At 51.8% G+C, this 14,171-nt stretch overlaps 1 protein-coding gene and 1 long non-coding RNA gene across 5 annotated transcripts in view; one reads left to right on the forward strand and one right to left on the reverse strand.

The window, feature by feature from the left end:
* Positions 1-4,244, forward strand: part of Dnajc1 (DnaJ heat shock protein family (Hsp40) member C1) — a 201,702-nt gene extending 197,458 nt beyond the window's left edge. For all 4 annotated transcript variants that reach the window (XM_006978723.4, XM_076572676.1, XM_076572675.1 and 1 more), the window contains 2 exons: positions 965-1,413; positions 4,032-4,244. In XM_006978723.4, coding sequence (XP_006978785.2) covers positions 965-1,413; positions 4,032-4,100 — 518 coding nt within the window. In that variant the 3' untranslated portion in view covers positions 4,101-4,244. The remainder of the gene's footprint in view (positions 1-964; positions 1,414-4,031) is intronic.
* A 3,098-nt stretch (positions 4,245-7,342) lies between these two features.
* Positions 7,343-9,162, reverse strand: LOC143273376 (uncharacterized). Its single transcript, XR_013051451.1, has 2 exons — positions 8,841-9,162; positions 7,343-8,008 (listed from the first exon to the last, which is right to left on the reverse strand). It is a non-coding gene; the product is annotated as an uncharacterized LOC143273376 (long non-coding RNA).
* Between the last annotated feature and the right edge of the window lie 5,009 nt (positions 9,163-14,171).

The following is a 14,171-nucleotide window of genomic DNA, read 5'->3' on the forward strand; positions in this document are numbered from 1 at the left end:
GCACACACACACACCCATACACACGCAAGCACATACACACAAAAATAAGTTAACTGAGGCTGAAAGTTAGTAGAATTAAATGAGGTTTTAAATATGGTTCCTTGGAGACATAGCAAGTGGCCTGGAGTGCTGTGGAACATCATGTCAGAGCCCACGGTTAGAGTCTGCTGCCGATGCAGTGTCCCAGTGCAGACTGGTCACAACTTGTTCCTGTGGGTCTGTTTGCCTTTGTGAGGTAAAAGGCTTAACCTCTTAGTAAGATCCTTGCCCTGCATTGAAGACTTCACCTTGGAGTGAATTCTTCAGGAGGTAAAGGCAGGTGCACCTCTGAGTTCCAGGACAGCCAGGACTACACAGAGAAACGTATCTCAGAAATAAAATAAAATAAATTCACCTTGGGCTGGGGTGATGGCTTAGCAGGTAGAGGCACTTGCCACCATGCCTGACCACCTGAGTTCAATCCCTGGGACCCACAGGGTGGAAGGAGAGAACAAAGCCCCACAGGGTGTACTCTGGCCTCCATAAATGCACAAGAAATAAAGTGGTGAGAGCTCTGCTGAGAGTCACTAGAATGTTCATCTGTGTGCTTGCCTGCAGAGGAGGCACAGTGCTACGCTTGCCTCATTTAGTTTAACTATGCTAATAGAACTAAGGAAACCTAGGTTATAGAGAATGCCCTCCCCTGTCTAAAGAGCATCAGGTTTCCTTCTCTAAAAGGTCCTGTTCTTTGATCACAGCCTGGCCATCCATACCCTTGATCCCTCAGCAGTGACAAGGACAACCCTGTCCCTGCTGCTTTCAGAGACTTCCTCCCTTGTTTGTAAGAATGGGGTGGATAGTGTAAAAGGGAAAGCAAGCAATGCGTGTGAAATGTCTGGCCCATTGCCTGGTGTATCGTGGTGCATGCTCTTGGTTGCCTGACTTCACGGTGGCCTCTTTCCTGTGTTCTGTGGCTCTTTCCTAGGAATGGTCAGGCTCTCTGAACTGAAGTCAAATGTTCAGAATTCCAGGCCCATCAAGATAGCCACAGCCTTGCCAGATGACATCATCACCCAGCGGGAGGACTCAGCAGGGACCATGGAGGATGAGAGGCCAGAGACTGCTGAGGGTGAGCAGGAGACAGTGGCCACAGAAGCCCGGCCTCGGAGGCGGAAGTCAGCCAGAATGGCTGAGGCAGTGCCCAGAGCGGAGCCAGATGAGAAGCTAAGAGGGAAGAGGCAAAAGGACTTTGACATAGCAGAACAAAATGAATCCAGTGACGAAGAGAACCAGAGGAAAGAAAGAACTCGGGCTACAGAGGAGGCGTGGACTCAGAGTCAGCAGAAACTTCTGGAACTGGCATTACAGCAGTACCCAAAAGGGGCCTCGGACCGCTGGGACAAAATAGCCAAATGTGTCCCATCTAAGAGTAAGGTGGGTAACAAGGGACCCCCTCTGAAGTGGCTTGCTCCCCTGCTTGCTCCCCTGCTTGCTCTCGTCTTTTCTATGCCCCACCCCCGCCCCAGCCACTGGACCTTGTGTCTCACAGTCCAGTCGTCTACAGTCTCCGTTTAGCTTGTGAACTTGCACACTACTGAGGCAGAAATCCTTTCTGCTCAAAGAAATGCCATCACTAAAGTAGAACTCAGGCTGGCCAGATGGCTCAGTAGGAGAGGGTGCTTGCCATCAAGCCTGATGACTGGGTCTGTCCGTCTGTCTCTGGAATGCACACAGTGAAAAGAACGAACCAGCTCCCTCAAGTTGTCCCAACTTTCACAGCTGTGCTCTAGCCTCAGGTACACAAATATGCGTGCGCACACACACACACACACACACACACACACACACACACACACACACACACGTCAGTGTAATACATAGTTTATTATAGATGTGGTAATGTGGAACGTGTACCTGTTTATACAGGGGCATCTGTGGACACACACACACACACACCTACACACACACATATATATATTTTAACATAAACTCTACTCTGTCGTGGTAACTCCCAGTTCTGAACTTGGGATCTATGGTGGTGCCTCACCAGCTGAAGGCTGGGTGTTCATGTGAGGTTGCCACACAGTTGGCCTTTGACACTTGACTGACTCTTGGGACTTAGGCCATTGATAACTGACCCTCATCTTCAGCTCTAGGCAGCTGCTAACACATCATTCTCAAATGCAAGCAGGAAGACGTGCCCTGCTGAGAGCCAGGCTTGGCTTCCCTGTCATTCATGGAGCTCCTCCATCTTTCCAAAGCCAGCCTTTCTCCCCAGCACAGCTTCTTCCTTGCAGGCTGTGCTCAGGTGGAGCACAGAGGAATCAGAAGTGGCCTCTGGGCACGGTGATGCTCATTTACATACTTATTTTTTAATTGAAATTCTATGTTGGAAAACCTAGCTTGTGGCCATGCGTGTCCCTGCCTGCACAGGCCTAGTTATCTGTCACCTACTTTATGTGATGAAACTGAGAGTTTCTGGGGAGAAAACTAGACCATTAACAGTTGATCTCTTTAGGAAGCACAGAGTCTCCCAGTCTCTCCCGTTGGTCTGCCAGAAGTAATTATTTCTCCAAGTTTCTCTAACTTCTCTCAGACTCAGCCATTTACATGTGTGATAAATTGAGTTTTGCTCAGAATGGAAGCCCAGAGGGGGATTGGAACCTTCCTGTTTCCACCCGAGAGGAGGCCCAAGGCCTCCCTTAGCTTCGGCTGAGACCCACACGGCAGTGCAGGACGGCTGCCCACTGACCAGTGGTGCCACCCTGACTGAGGTGACCTCACGCCAGCTGCCGTGGCGGGAGCTCAGGTCCCGTCAGGAGACACTTTACCACTGCCTGCTCAGCTCAGGATGACCCACACTCTCCTGTTGAGGGTTAAATGCCGGAACTGGCCACAGCTGCGCTGACCTCTGAAGGCATGGGTGGGTGTGGTTGAAGTTTCTCGGTCCCATCTGGCCCTGTGGTCCCATAGCCGCTTATTAAATAATCACTCAGAGGCTTATATTAATTACCATTGTATGGCCTATGGCAGGCTTCTTGCTAGCTAGCTCTTCCATCTTAAATTAACGCATTTCTATTTATGTGTCACCACGTGCTCCGTGGGTTTACCTGTGTCCCATTACATGTCGCTCCTTAGACAGCGGTCTGGCGTCTCCCCCTCTCCTTCCTCCTCTCTCTGTCTCTCTGACATTTTCCCACCTGGCTCCATCCTGCCCTGCCATGGGCCAGTGCAGCTTTGTTTATTAACCAATGGGAACAGCACATATTCACAGCACAGAGAAAGACGTCCCACAGCAGGTGGGTGGTGTTGAGATGTGGGGAGGCACTCACTGAGAGAGGCTAGTCCAACACTGCTGCACTGAAATCCAGGAGGGCGGGTACCCGTCCCTCTCCCAGGCACCAGATTAAGGACCCTGTTTAGAACAAGAGTCATTTGCTCTGGACCCCGGGTTAGCATGCCTACAATAGCATAGCACTGGTAGTCTGGAAAAGAAAGAGCTTGGCTTCTAAAATACACCCAGTGCCCACCTGAGGACAGCGAGGCCCTTCCCGTGGTCTTGTCTGGGCTTAGTTCCACGCAAGGGAGCTAAGACATGGGAGTCCTGAGGTTGCCATTCTGTACCCTGATGGCCTGGTGACAGGTGGGACTGGGGAGAGTGTGAGGAAGACTTGACCACCTTCCAGGTAGTTGTGTGCTGCGACTTACAGAGGAAGGTTCCAGCAGCCACCAGGGAGAAGCCCATCCAAAGGAGGAGAGCGTTGCTGGCTCAGGTCTCAGTGTCTCTGCACTGGGCTGTGGTGAGGAGTGGACGCCATCTCGATGGGACTGTCAAACCATCACCCCATGCTCAGCACCGTCGTCTTGGCCAGATCTGCCTGGGACCAGCTGGGCTTTCCCGGGGTGATCCAGAAGGTTCCAAAGAAAATGAACACTAGGCTTTGCCATTGGGACTGGGCACTAGTCAGCAATTAGGTCACGGTGAGCTGACCACACCGGGGCACTGACCCATGGAAATGACTGTTGCACCTCTTCTTCTTTTCTTCCTGCAGGAAGACTGTATTGCTAGATACAAGCTGCTGGTTGAACTGGTCCAAAAGAAAAAACAAGCTAAAAGCTGAAGCTTCCGGAGATGATTGTGTGCCATCATTTTCTAAATGAGTACTTCAGAAATCTCATGCAGTAATTTACATTTTGTACCTCAGTATTTCTAAACGTCATGTGCCTTAGTTTAAAAAAAAAAAAATCAAAATCAATCAATCATAGATGCTCTGTGGTGCTGTTTACAGGCCTTGTGTTTTGGGGGATGGCTGGGGTGTTTGCAGATGTAACTTGCCCTCAGTACAAAGTTTACTTTGCTGGGAGATTTCCAACGGTGTTCTAGCGCCAGGCAGATAGGGGAGCATGTGAATGAACTGACATGGAAGAATTCCAACCTAATATACTCTCTTAACAATGTAGCCAAAGGAGCTGGGTGTGGTGGCATACATACACACAGCACTCAGGAAGCAGAGACAGGAGGATCCCTGTGAATTTGAGGCTAGCCTTGTCTACATAGTGAGTTCCAGGACAGCTAGGACTACATAGTGAGACCCTGTCTCAAAAAACAAGCAACTGAAGAACACACAGTTAATTCATTGCTAGGACTGAGCAGTGAGCCAAGGTCACTCATAGAGATACACCAGTTTGACCTCAACCTGGCTGGCAGACAGCAGAGAGGCCATCTTAATTGGTTCAGAAAAGTATCTGAATTAACAGAGCATGAGGTTTCTGGGAACCGAGACGAAGGTCCATTTCTAGGTGTCTAGGTTAACGTCTGTTGTCCTGTTGACATCTCTCAAGCCTTCTTCTCTTTGAACTGTCACATCTACCAAGCATGCCTTTAAAACTTGTCACTCGCTGGTACATGCAGCATATGTAACCAGAAAAGCAGGGAAGTATCCAGAACATATTTAAGGAAAATGATTTGATGTCTGTAAAGGTGTCCTTTTCTTTAAGGATTGAAATATGATGGTAAAGGTCACCTCTGCCCTGTAAGCATCCACACGAGGAGAACATGGAGCTAGGTGAAGTCATGTCCTTCCCTGAGCTCAGACAACAACGGAAGCCTCACGCCTCTAACCTCGTGGGAACTGCATTGCAGACTCAGTTGGTTCCAAAGCAGCAGCTGAAAAGTGGAAAAGCAGCTGAACAGCTTGTGTCCTGGAGCAGGAGTGGAAAAGGGACCATGGAGACATGGAGAAGACCACGTCTGCCTGGCAGAAGTGGGCACACAAGACAGCCAGGACCCAGGAGTGCTGTCGCCCATCCTTTCCACAGACCAAGCCGAGGGCTGGCCAGTCTTGGGCCAGCAGCTCTCCCCCAGGGCTCCTGCCTGGGAGCTGGTGGCCTCTGAAGTGGCCACTATACGTTCCAGGCTGGTCCCATCCCACCCCCACCCATCTAGGGCAGACAAGCATCGGGGAGAAACAAAGTAGATTGTCCTGGATGAGGGCCAGCGACAGGCCTATCTATCATGCAGCGTGTGACATCTCTGAGCACCCTTTCATCACAGTGCTCTGAACTGTGTGGTTCCTTGTACAAGGTTCTGGCTTTCTGTAACCAAATGTATCTCAGCAGGACATGGTGATACACACCTGTAATCCTAGCCCCCAGGAGGGGCTGCAAGTCTGAGATCAGCCTGGTCTGTGCAGTGAGTTCTAGGCCAGCCAGGGCTACATAGTGAGACCCTTCTCCAGAAGCACTTTCTAAAATACAACTGGTGTTTTACCTCCTCCAGCATGGCTCCTTGTGCCCATCTGGGCTTTCTAGAAAGAGCTATTCCCCAGAGGAAGTCTGAATGCTGAAGGGTGGTCAGGTTGCTGTAGGACCAAACAAGAACATGTACTAGACTACTGTCCCCCAGAGGCAGGGGAGAGTACCCTACAGGGCTGAGGTCCACAGCGGGAGGTACCTCCAAAAGGGACACACCTGAGCACCAACCCAACCAGTTGCACTATCCGTGACCCTTCTGTAGCACCAGGTACCGACACCCTGGGAAACAGAGGGCCCAGGAGTCCCTTGTCCTCACCGGGAGTTCCCCCTGTGTCCTGCCAGTCACCTCCACCAGCGCCCTCCCTCCGTAGTTTTCTACTCCGACTTAGGTGTATGTAAGCCAGCAAGTCTCCTCCTACGCTCTCCACTACCTTGTTGTTTTTTAGTTAGGAGAGGGAGACATTGGAATTACCATGTGGAATCTTTTTGCCCTTGTTAGATGACAGAGACCTGCCTAATGTCCCCCATGAGAGGGACCTTCCAACCCCATCCCCAGACCCCATCCTTGAACCATTTACAGCTGCTCACCAGGGTGATCCCAGTCCTGCACCATCCTCCATGGATGTGAAATTTCTTTGAGTATAGGACATTCTTGTGTTTTCAACAGTGGATGGGTCCGTCTCACACTTGACAACAGCCAGGGGCCCTTTTGAGAGGAGATGCTAGGCAGCAGCCATGCTTTGCGTGACATCCTGTGAGGCCTCTCCACAACCACCATATACATGCTGGGGTCTGTTCTCAGCGTGGCCACTCCTAGCAGGAGATGGGAAACATCTCCTGGGCTGTGTCACTCACTTTTAGCTCCAGCTCAGCTGGAAGAACAGAATTGTGCATAGTATAATACAGTGTTAGTTGGGGATGTCAGCACCTAGCTTCTCGAGAGCAGTCTTCCGTTTCTGCATGTCACCCAAATTTCCTGACTGTCCCTCAGTTTTACTCTGTTGTGAGGCTAACAGGCCAGCATAGGCTCCCTCCAGTTCACATCGCTGCCTGGGGGTCCTGGATCCATGGATAGACTCCCTGAATGTACACAGTCTTCAGAGGCCAGTCTTCCCTGGTGCCCCCAGAATCCCTAGCCTGTGTGCTGCTGTGTTCATTCTGAGGCTACCCAGGAGGCCAGTGGGAAGGAGAGCCCAGAACTGGACCTCAGAGGAGCCCGGACCCAGCTGCCTTCAGCTAACCTACGACCTGGGCAAGTTGCTTTAGTGTCTGATGAGGGCTACTTACTGTTTACAAAATATGGGTGCTAATATCTGACGAGACCGCACCTTGCCTACTACGCTAGCTCTTTGTCACTAAAGCCATCGGGCCGGTTTCCAACTCTGCTTCCTCAAATGTGGTTTAAATAAGGGTAGAGTGAAAAGACTCACGTCTGAATCCAGATCTAGACCAGTGAGGAAAGGAGTGAGGACCACATGGTGCCGGCTCCCACTGCATGCAGCTTTGGAAGGAGGACTGGGGTAGGGGTGGGGGTTCCCACTTACATCCCACACCCATCAGGCGCAGTGTGCCCTCTGACCACCCAGCATATGATGACAGGTACAAGAGATCTGAGTTGATTTTATTTGCAAACACCAAGGTAGAGATGACAGTGTCCTGACCTGAGCCGCAGCTTCTGAGGTGCCCCTTCTTTCAGGAAATCTGACACCCAAAGACACCTGGGCTGGGTGGGCCCTGGTAAGTTCTGCATTTGGATGAGGTCCATCCTGGGTGGGACCCACCTCTGTCAGGCCCTCTACCTGGCTGCATCTCTTGCATGGCTGTCCCTCCACTCCCCAGAGTGGCTGTGGAGCTCGAGTGAGGCCTTGTGAGATCGCAACGACATCACCTGATCAAGGGTAGGCATTTAGTAAAAACAGATTTCAATTATTTCACCCTTAAGTTTAAAAGCCCCTCGCGCTGATGAATGGTCCTAAAATAAGGCCAACTTCCAGATAGTGGCTAAGACAATTGTTCTGAGTCTCTGCTCTGGTTTCCCATCAGATCCTCGTTCCTGAGCTGGCGTCCATGAGGCACATGCTATTAGAAATCGGGTCAGCTTCAGTGGTGACCCCACAGGCCAAGTCTGCGGGAGTCCTCTCAGGTTTCAGGAACCCTTTGCAGCCTCCCCAGGCAGCTTTCATGGAGGCCCTGAAAGTCCATTGTGGGCTGTGAAGTTGAGAGGTCCCAGCACTGGTCTGGACTGTGACTGACTAGGGAGGGGTTTCTGCCGACTCTGGAAAAGAAGATTGCTTCTTGTAGGATGGAGGGAGGGTGTGCTAGCAACGTTCTGAAATAGCATGCACAGAAGGGCTGATTCTGCTCCTACTCTGCTCCCCTGGGGACACTGGGGGGGGGGGGTAAAGCTCAGAAGGGAGAAAACAGGCAGCCCCCATCCTCCTGCCCGGCCTGAGATCGTGTCCCACCTAGTGGTCAAGATCTAGTACCTGGATTGGTCCTGAAATGAACAAGCCAAAGTAGGGGGGTGAGAGCCCCCCTGAGCAACCTATCTGCTGTCACATGAGTCACTGTGAAGCCCACCAGGTTAGCTTTAAAGCCAGAACGGATAGCACACGTCGGTCACCCCAGAACGTGGCAGGTGCGGGCAATGTGAATTAGTAGTTCAAGGTCGCACTTGGCTAGATAGCAAGGACACATGAAACTGTCTCAAAAAAACAAAACAAGCCAGGTGGTGGTGCATGCCTTTAATCTGGCAGAGGGAGGCAGAGATATTCCGATCTCTGTGAGTTCAAGGCCAGCCTGGTTTATTGGGCAAGTTGCAGGACAGCCAAGGCTATATAGAGAAACCCTGACATAAACAAGAGAGAATGTTGCAGATGGCAGGGGGGAGGAAAGGTGCTGGGAAAATCACTGCCCGAAACCTCAGCAGCAGGAGACACACTCCCAAAAGGGCCAGACATTGAAGGGCGCCATTTTTTAAAAAGAGCCCCAGACCTTCTGTAACCAGCACTTGTGAAAACTCAGGAAAGTGTCATGGGCCCATACACACTGAAACCTGGCCAGCAGAGACTTCTGGACTGCAGGAAGAGAGGGCATCAAGACCTTACCTTCAGTGAGGTGGAAACTGGCTGGAGACAGTCTGCAGGGGATGAGTCCCACATCAGCAAGGAGCATTCACAGCCACACTGCTGATGGACCCCAGAACTGGGATGGGCATCTTCAGCCTGGCCTGTGGAGGACTGTATGCGGGTGGGGTGTCAATGTGGCTGGAATAAGAATGGACCCCATAAGCTCACATTTGAATACCTGGTTCCCCATTGGTGAAACTGTATGGGAAGGATGAAGAGGTGTGGCCTTGGGGCAGGCTTAGAAGTTTCAAAAGCCCAGGCTATTTCCAGTGTCTTTCTCTCTGCCTCATATTTGTGGATTAAGATGTAAGTTCCCAGCTCGTGCTCCAGGGCCATGCCTGTCTGCCCGTTGCCATGCTCCCCATTGTGATGGTCTTGGACTCTAGTCTTCTGAAACTGTAAGCCCCCAATAAATTCTTTCTTCTATAAGTCATGGTGTCTTCTATAGGTCATGGTGTCTTATCACGGAAACAGAACAGTAACTGAGACAGACCCTAGACTCTCTTCTCGTGACTTTCTCTTCTCTATTCACCAGCACAGGCCAAAAACCTAACAGCAAAACTCAATTCATTTATATCCTGCAAGTATTTGTGTGATTCACTAATCCAAATGCTTCCAAGATCCTAGCCTAAATCACCTCTTCTTGCTGTCTATGGAGGTACAATCTGTTTCATATGCCATGGCTTTGAAGGTTGATCTCCCTTCTACTCCAGCATTATTCAAAGGAATCTCCTACAGTGTGGGAAATACATCTACATTGTCTGATATTATTACAGTTTGGGATATGAGCTGCCCCCTCAAAAGGCTCATGTGTTGAAGGCTTGGTCCCCAGCTGGTAAATCATGAAGGTGCTAACATCATCAATATATCACATCAGGATACAGGGACAGGAAAGGGTCACTCAGGAAATAATGCCAAATGAGACCATTAAAAGCCAAAACCTACACAGCAAAGGTCACAGTTAATCATGTGAGGAGAGATCCTAGAAAAGGGGAGAAAAACCTCTGACAGCTGTCTATCTCACCGGAGATTGATATCTGCAATACAAATCAAAACTTGTCCTGGGTTTTCTGTCCTTGCTCAGAAATATTGTGTTGAATTGAAGGGGACATAGCTCACCATTTAAACCAAATTCTCCTGTTTCTCATCTGTTTCACAAAGTAGGTATCGCTGCACATCACATCTTTGGCCTACCCCACCCTGTTTTGATTTTAAGAGCTTGGCTTACAAAATTCCTCTTGGAAATTCAATCTTTGCCTATGGTCCTTGGTGTTAAAAGTGGGACCAGGGTTGGGAATGTGGCTCAGTGGCATAACACTGGAGTGCTTGTTTAGCATGCAGAAGGCCTGGGGCTCCATTGCTGGTACTTCACAATGGACTATGGTAGAGGCAGATAACTACCTGCCAGTGAGTTAATGGTCTGGTACAATCCCAACTAGGATGAACACAGCACGGAGATGCAGGCAGCGTACTGCTCCCGCCCACTTCCGATCAGAACCCGGCCATCCCAACAGCCCACCAGTACAGCCCACCAGTACAGCCAGGGCACTCACTGGTGTGGCTGAAGAGCTGAGGCCTAGGGTACACTGCCTTCTCTAGACACAAAGTTCTGTAGGGGACAGGGCTGTCCCCGAATACCCACAGGGCCCTGGTGCCACTATCACCCTGGCCTTCAGCAGACAGTGGAGTTGGGAGAATGGGTGAGAGACAGACGCGTGGGGGTGGAGAGTTCAGAAGTAGCTTGATCGGATCACAGCTGTGCTACTGAGGGTAGGTAGGCTAAGACCTCTTTTGCTTCCAGCCTGGCTACTTCCTGCCCTTCCAGACATAAGCACGCTCGTCCTTCCTGCAAGGCTGCTGCTACCCGAGGCGACTGGAGGTTCTCCTGGGCCAGCATGGCGCTCCTGGTAGCCCGTTTCCTTCAGGCTGCCCAAGCCTGTCCTGTTTCCTGGTCCTGGGCTTCCATTTTACATAACCTACTGAAGAACCAAAGAAGCTACTGCATGAGTGAGCTGCAGGACCCGTGCCTGGTCAGGACATGACTCGTGTCTCTCCCCTCGAAGTTCCACAGGGATTCACAGAAGATTCAATTGGCTGTCAAAAGGCAGAGTGCATCCCAAGCCTCCTGTGTGTGCAAGGGCCACAGAAAGCACCCAGCCTGCCTCTTACAGCAGGAAACCAGGGCCCCAGGGGAGCGGGCTGAGTGCCCAGGGGAGCAGGCTGGAGTGCCCCAGGGGAGCGGGCTGAGTGCCCCAGGGGAGAGGGCTGAGTGCCCCAGGGGAGAGGGCTGAGTGGCCCAGGGGAGCGGGCTGGAGTGCCAGAACCTCGAGGGCTCCTGTTAGCCAGCCAAGGAGAAAACAAACAGATACATCAGGCAGAATTTGAGAGACGGCAAATAAATTTGATTGTCAAGAGAGAGAATATGGGGTCTGGGAGATGGCTGGGTGGATAAAGTCACTGGCTGACGATCCCAGCAAGTGCAGGAACCACGTGATGGGACGAGAGACCCAGTGTCAAAGGTTGTCCTCTGACCTCCGAGTTTGTAACCACCACACACACACCCTACACCCACAGCCCACGTGTACACACGCACACAAATAAATGTCACCTAAAACCTCTAAATAAAATCTCTTGCTTTTCTTAAAGATTTTTTTTTGTATGAATACAAACCGGAAGTTCACGCCGGGTAACCACTGAGCTCCTTAGGTTTACTGAGGGAGCAGTAAACGGGAAGGGGTATGGATAGGCGCAGAGGTGACCTTAAAAGCAGGCCCACTGGAAGGTCTGCACCCAGCAGGGATGGCGGCTTCCCATGGCTACCCTGAGGGAGCCAGCTCCCCCAACCCTTCCCCACCTGGGATATCCAGCGCCTCTCAGGCACCCCAAGGTGCACACGATTACAGAATTGCATACAGCTGGTGGCAAGGGTGGCTGGACACTCACAGCCCCGCCTCGGGACCCTCGCCAGCCCCTCCTCGGGACCCTCGCCAGCCCCTCCTTCCGAGACCGGAGGTCGACAGAGGTCAGCAGGCCCAGCGGGCCTCCTGAAGGCCACGAGCTCCTCAGGGAAGAGCCCTGGGAAGCCAGTTGTCCAACTCTTCCTCCCAGGCAGACACAAGGGAGCCAGGCCTACGGGCCCAGGCCTGGCCATGATGCACTCTGGCCTCAGCCTCCAGCTTGCGGTCCAGTGCTGTTCCTGCTGCTTTCAGCCGTCTACGGGCTGTTGTTGAAGGAGACCAAACCCCGGAGTGGTTTTCTGCAGGCCCCTGCTCTGGAAGCACTCATGGAGCCGTTAGGGCACGTCAGGCTCGGCCTGCCATTCACGGTTGGGCCCTTACTTTTCGGCTAGTTAGCCACGTCCCGGTTCCCTACCTCCAAACTCCTGCTCACATCACTGGACACCCAGCTACTGCACCCATGGCCTTTTCTCAGGCTGAGAAAATCACCAGAAGTCATCTTTTATTTTCCAGGCTCACATTCTTTTATGTGAATTAAGTACATGTAAATGCCCCCAAATTCTGGGCTGGGGCTGTACTTGCCTAGCATTAATGAAGGCCTGGGTTTGATCCCCAGCACCCCATGAAACTGGGTGTGGTGCCGCATGCCCATCATCCTAGAACTTAGATGGTAGGATGATCTGTTTCCAGACCAGCCAGGGTGTGGTGGTCCTGATGTCCGCCCTCCCCCGTAAGTCTGGCATTTGAATACTCAGTCCACTGTGGTAGTCTTACTGTAATTGGCCTCCATAACCTCATAGGGAGAGGCTCTATTAGGAGGTGTGGCCTTGTTGGAGGAAGTGTGTCACTGTGGAGGTGAGCTCTGAGGTCTCATATATGCTCAAGCCATGCCCAGTGTCTCAGTTCACTTCCTGTTGCCTGAGGTCAAGATGCAGAACTCTCAGCTCCTTCTCCAGCATCATGTCTGCCTGCATGCCGCCATGTCCCACCCACCAGGATGGTAATGGACTGAACCTCTGAAACTGTAAGCTGCCACCTCAATTAAATGTTTTCCTCTGTGAGTTGCCATGGTAATGGTGTCTCTTCACAGCAACAGAGACCCTAAGCCACCCATACTTCATGGTTATTTGGGGAGAACTAGGCGGTGCGGCCTTGCTGGAGGAGGTACGTCACTGGGGGCAGGCCCTGAGGTTCCAAGTCATTTCAAGTGAGCTCTGTCTCCTGTCTGTGGCCATCACCTCCATTAGGCCATCACGGACTCTCACACCTCTGGAACCACAGGCCCCAAACCATCCCTCCCTTCTAGAAGTTGCCTTGGTGGTGACACTTTGTAACAGCAAGAGAAAAGTAACTAATACACAGGGATGAGAAGGAGAGAGACTGAAAACAAGCTGATGGATTCAAAAGCTGCTCCTGACTGATATGGAGTCTGTGCCACTGAGGGTTCAGGATCCCGAAGGGACCCAAACTTGCTTTTCCACCCAGACCCGCCACATGTTCTCCCCTGAGTCCTCCCCTGAGTCATCCCAACCCTCCTATGTCTTCGGTGTCTGCCCGTCTGAACTGCCAGACCTTCCTTCTGCTCTGTGGTCATGCTCGTGTGCCAAGGTCAACACACTCCACATCCTGGCCCACACTAGTGCAGGGCCAATGCAGCTGCACCCAGGTTCCGATGGGACCCCGGAGAAGAAGGAGGCTGCCTTGCTGCAGTGGGGTCTCAAGTTCTGCAGCAGCTCCATCTGGAAAACCCTACCCGACAGCTACAGAAAACTGGGAGGACAGACATCACCTGCCTCAGATAATTCTTACGAAACATTTATGTGGCCTTACGTGATTAGACCACTGACTCCCTAATCCATAAAACCAGCAACAAAGCTGGGCTACGTGAAGACCAGCGGGCGCTGCAGGAAAGGCAGCACATGCCAGCCTCTCAGGTGGGGAGGGACCCTGCCTCAGGGGAGTAGTTGTGACCCAGACTAGAAAACCCAGGTTAGGCCTGCAGGCTGCTCCAGGGATCCAAGTTTGCAGCAAGCAGAAGGCCAGTGCAGAGTAACTTGACAGGAGTTTCCTGGGCTCCTTCCTAGTGACAATACTTCTCTTCTGATCTCTGCCTCTCTCCGCTCACTGCTTTCCTGTCAGCCTCTCGGGTTCCCATGTTCAGCTACGTTCACAGAAATTTAGCAACATGTTTATCAGTCTCTTTCCTGCCCTCCGTCAGGCTCCAGGCTGCAGGCCACCACCCTCCTGCCCCCCCACCCCATTCCTCCTCCCAAGCCCCACAGAACCTCCGCAGAGGCAGCCCAGGTGTCCATGTGCTGGGAACCATACAGGATGACCAGAGAATGAAGCAAAC

Source organism: Peromyscus maniculatus, chromosome 5 (assembly GCF_049852395.1).
Source record: "Peromyscus maniculatus bairdii isolate BWxNUB_F1_BW_parent chromosome 5, HU_Pman_BW_mat_3.1, whole genome shotgun sequence".
Lineage (NCBI taxonomy): Eukaryota > Metazoa > Chordata > Mammalia > Rodentia > Cricetidae > Peromyscus > Peromyscus maniculatus.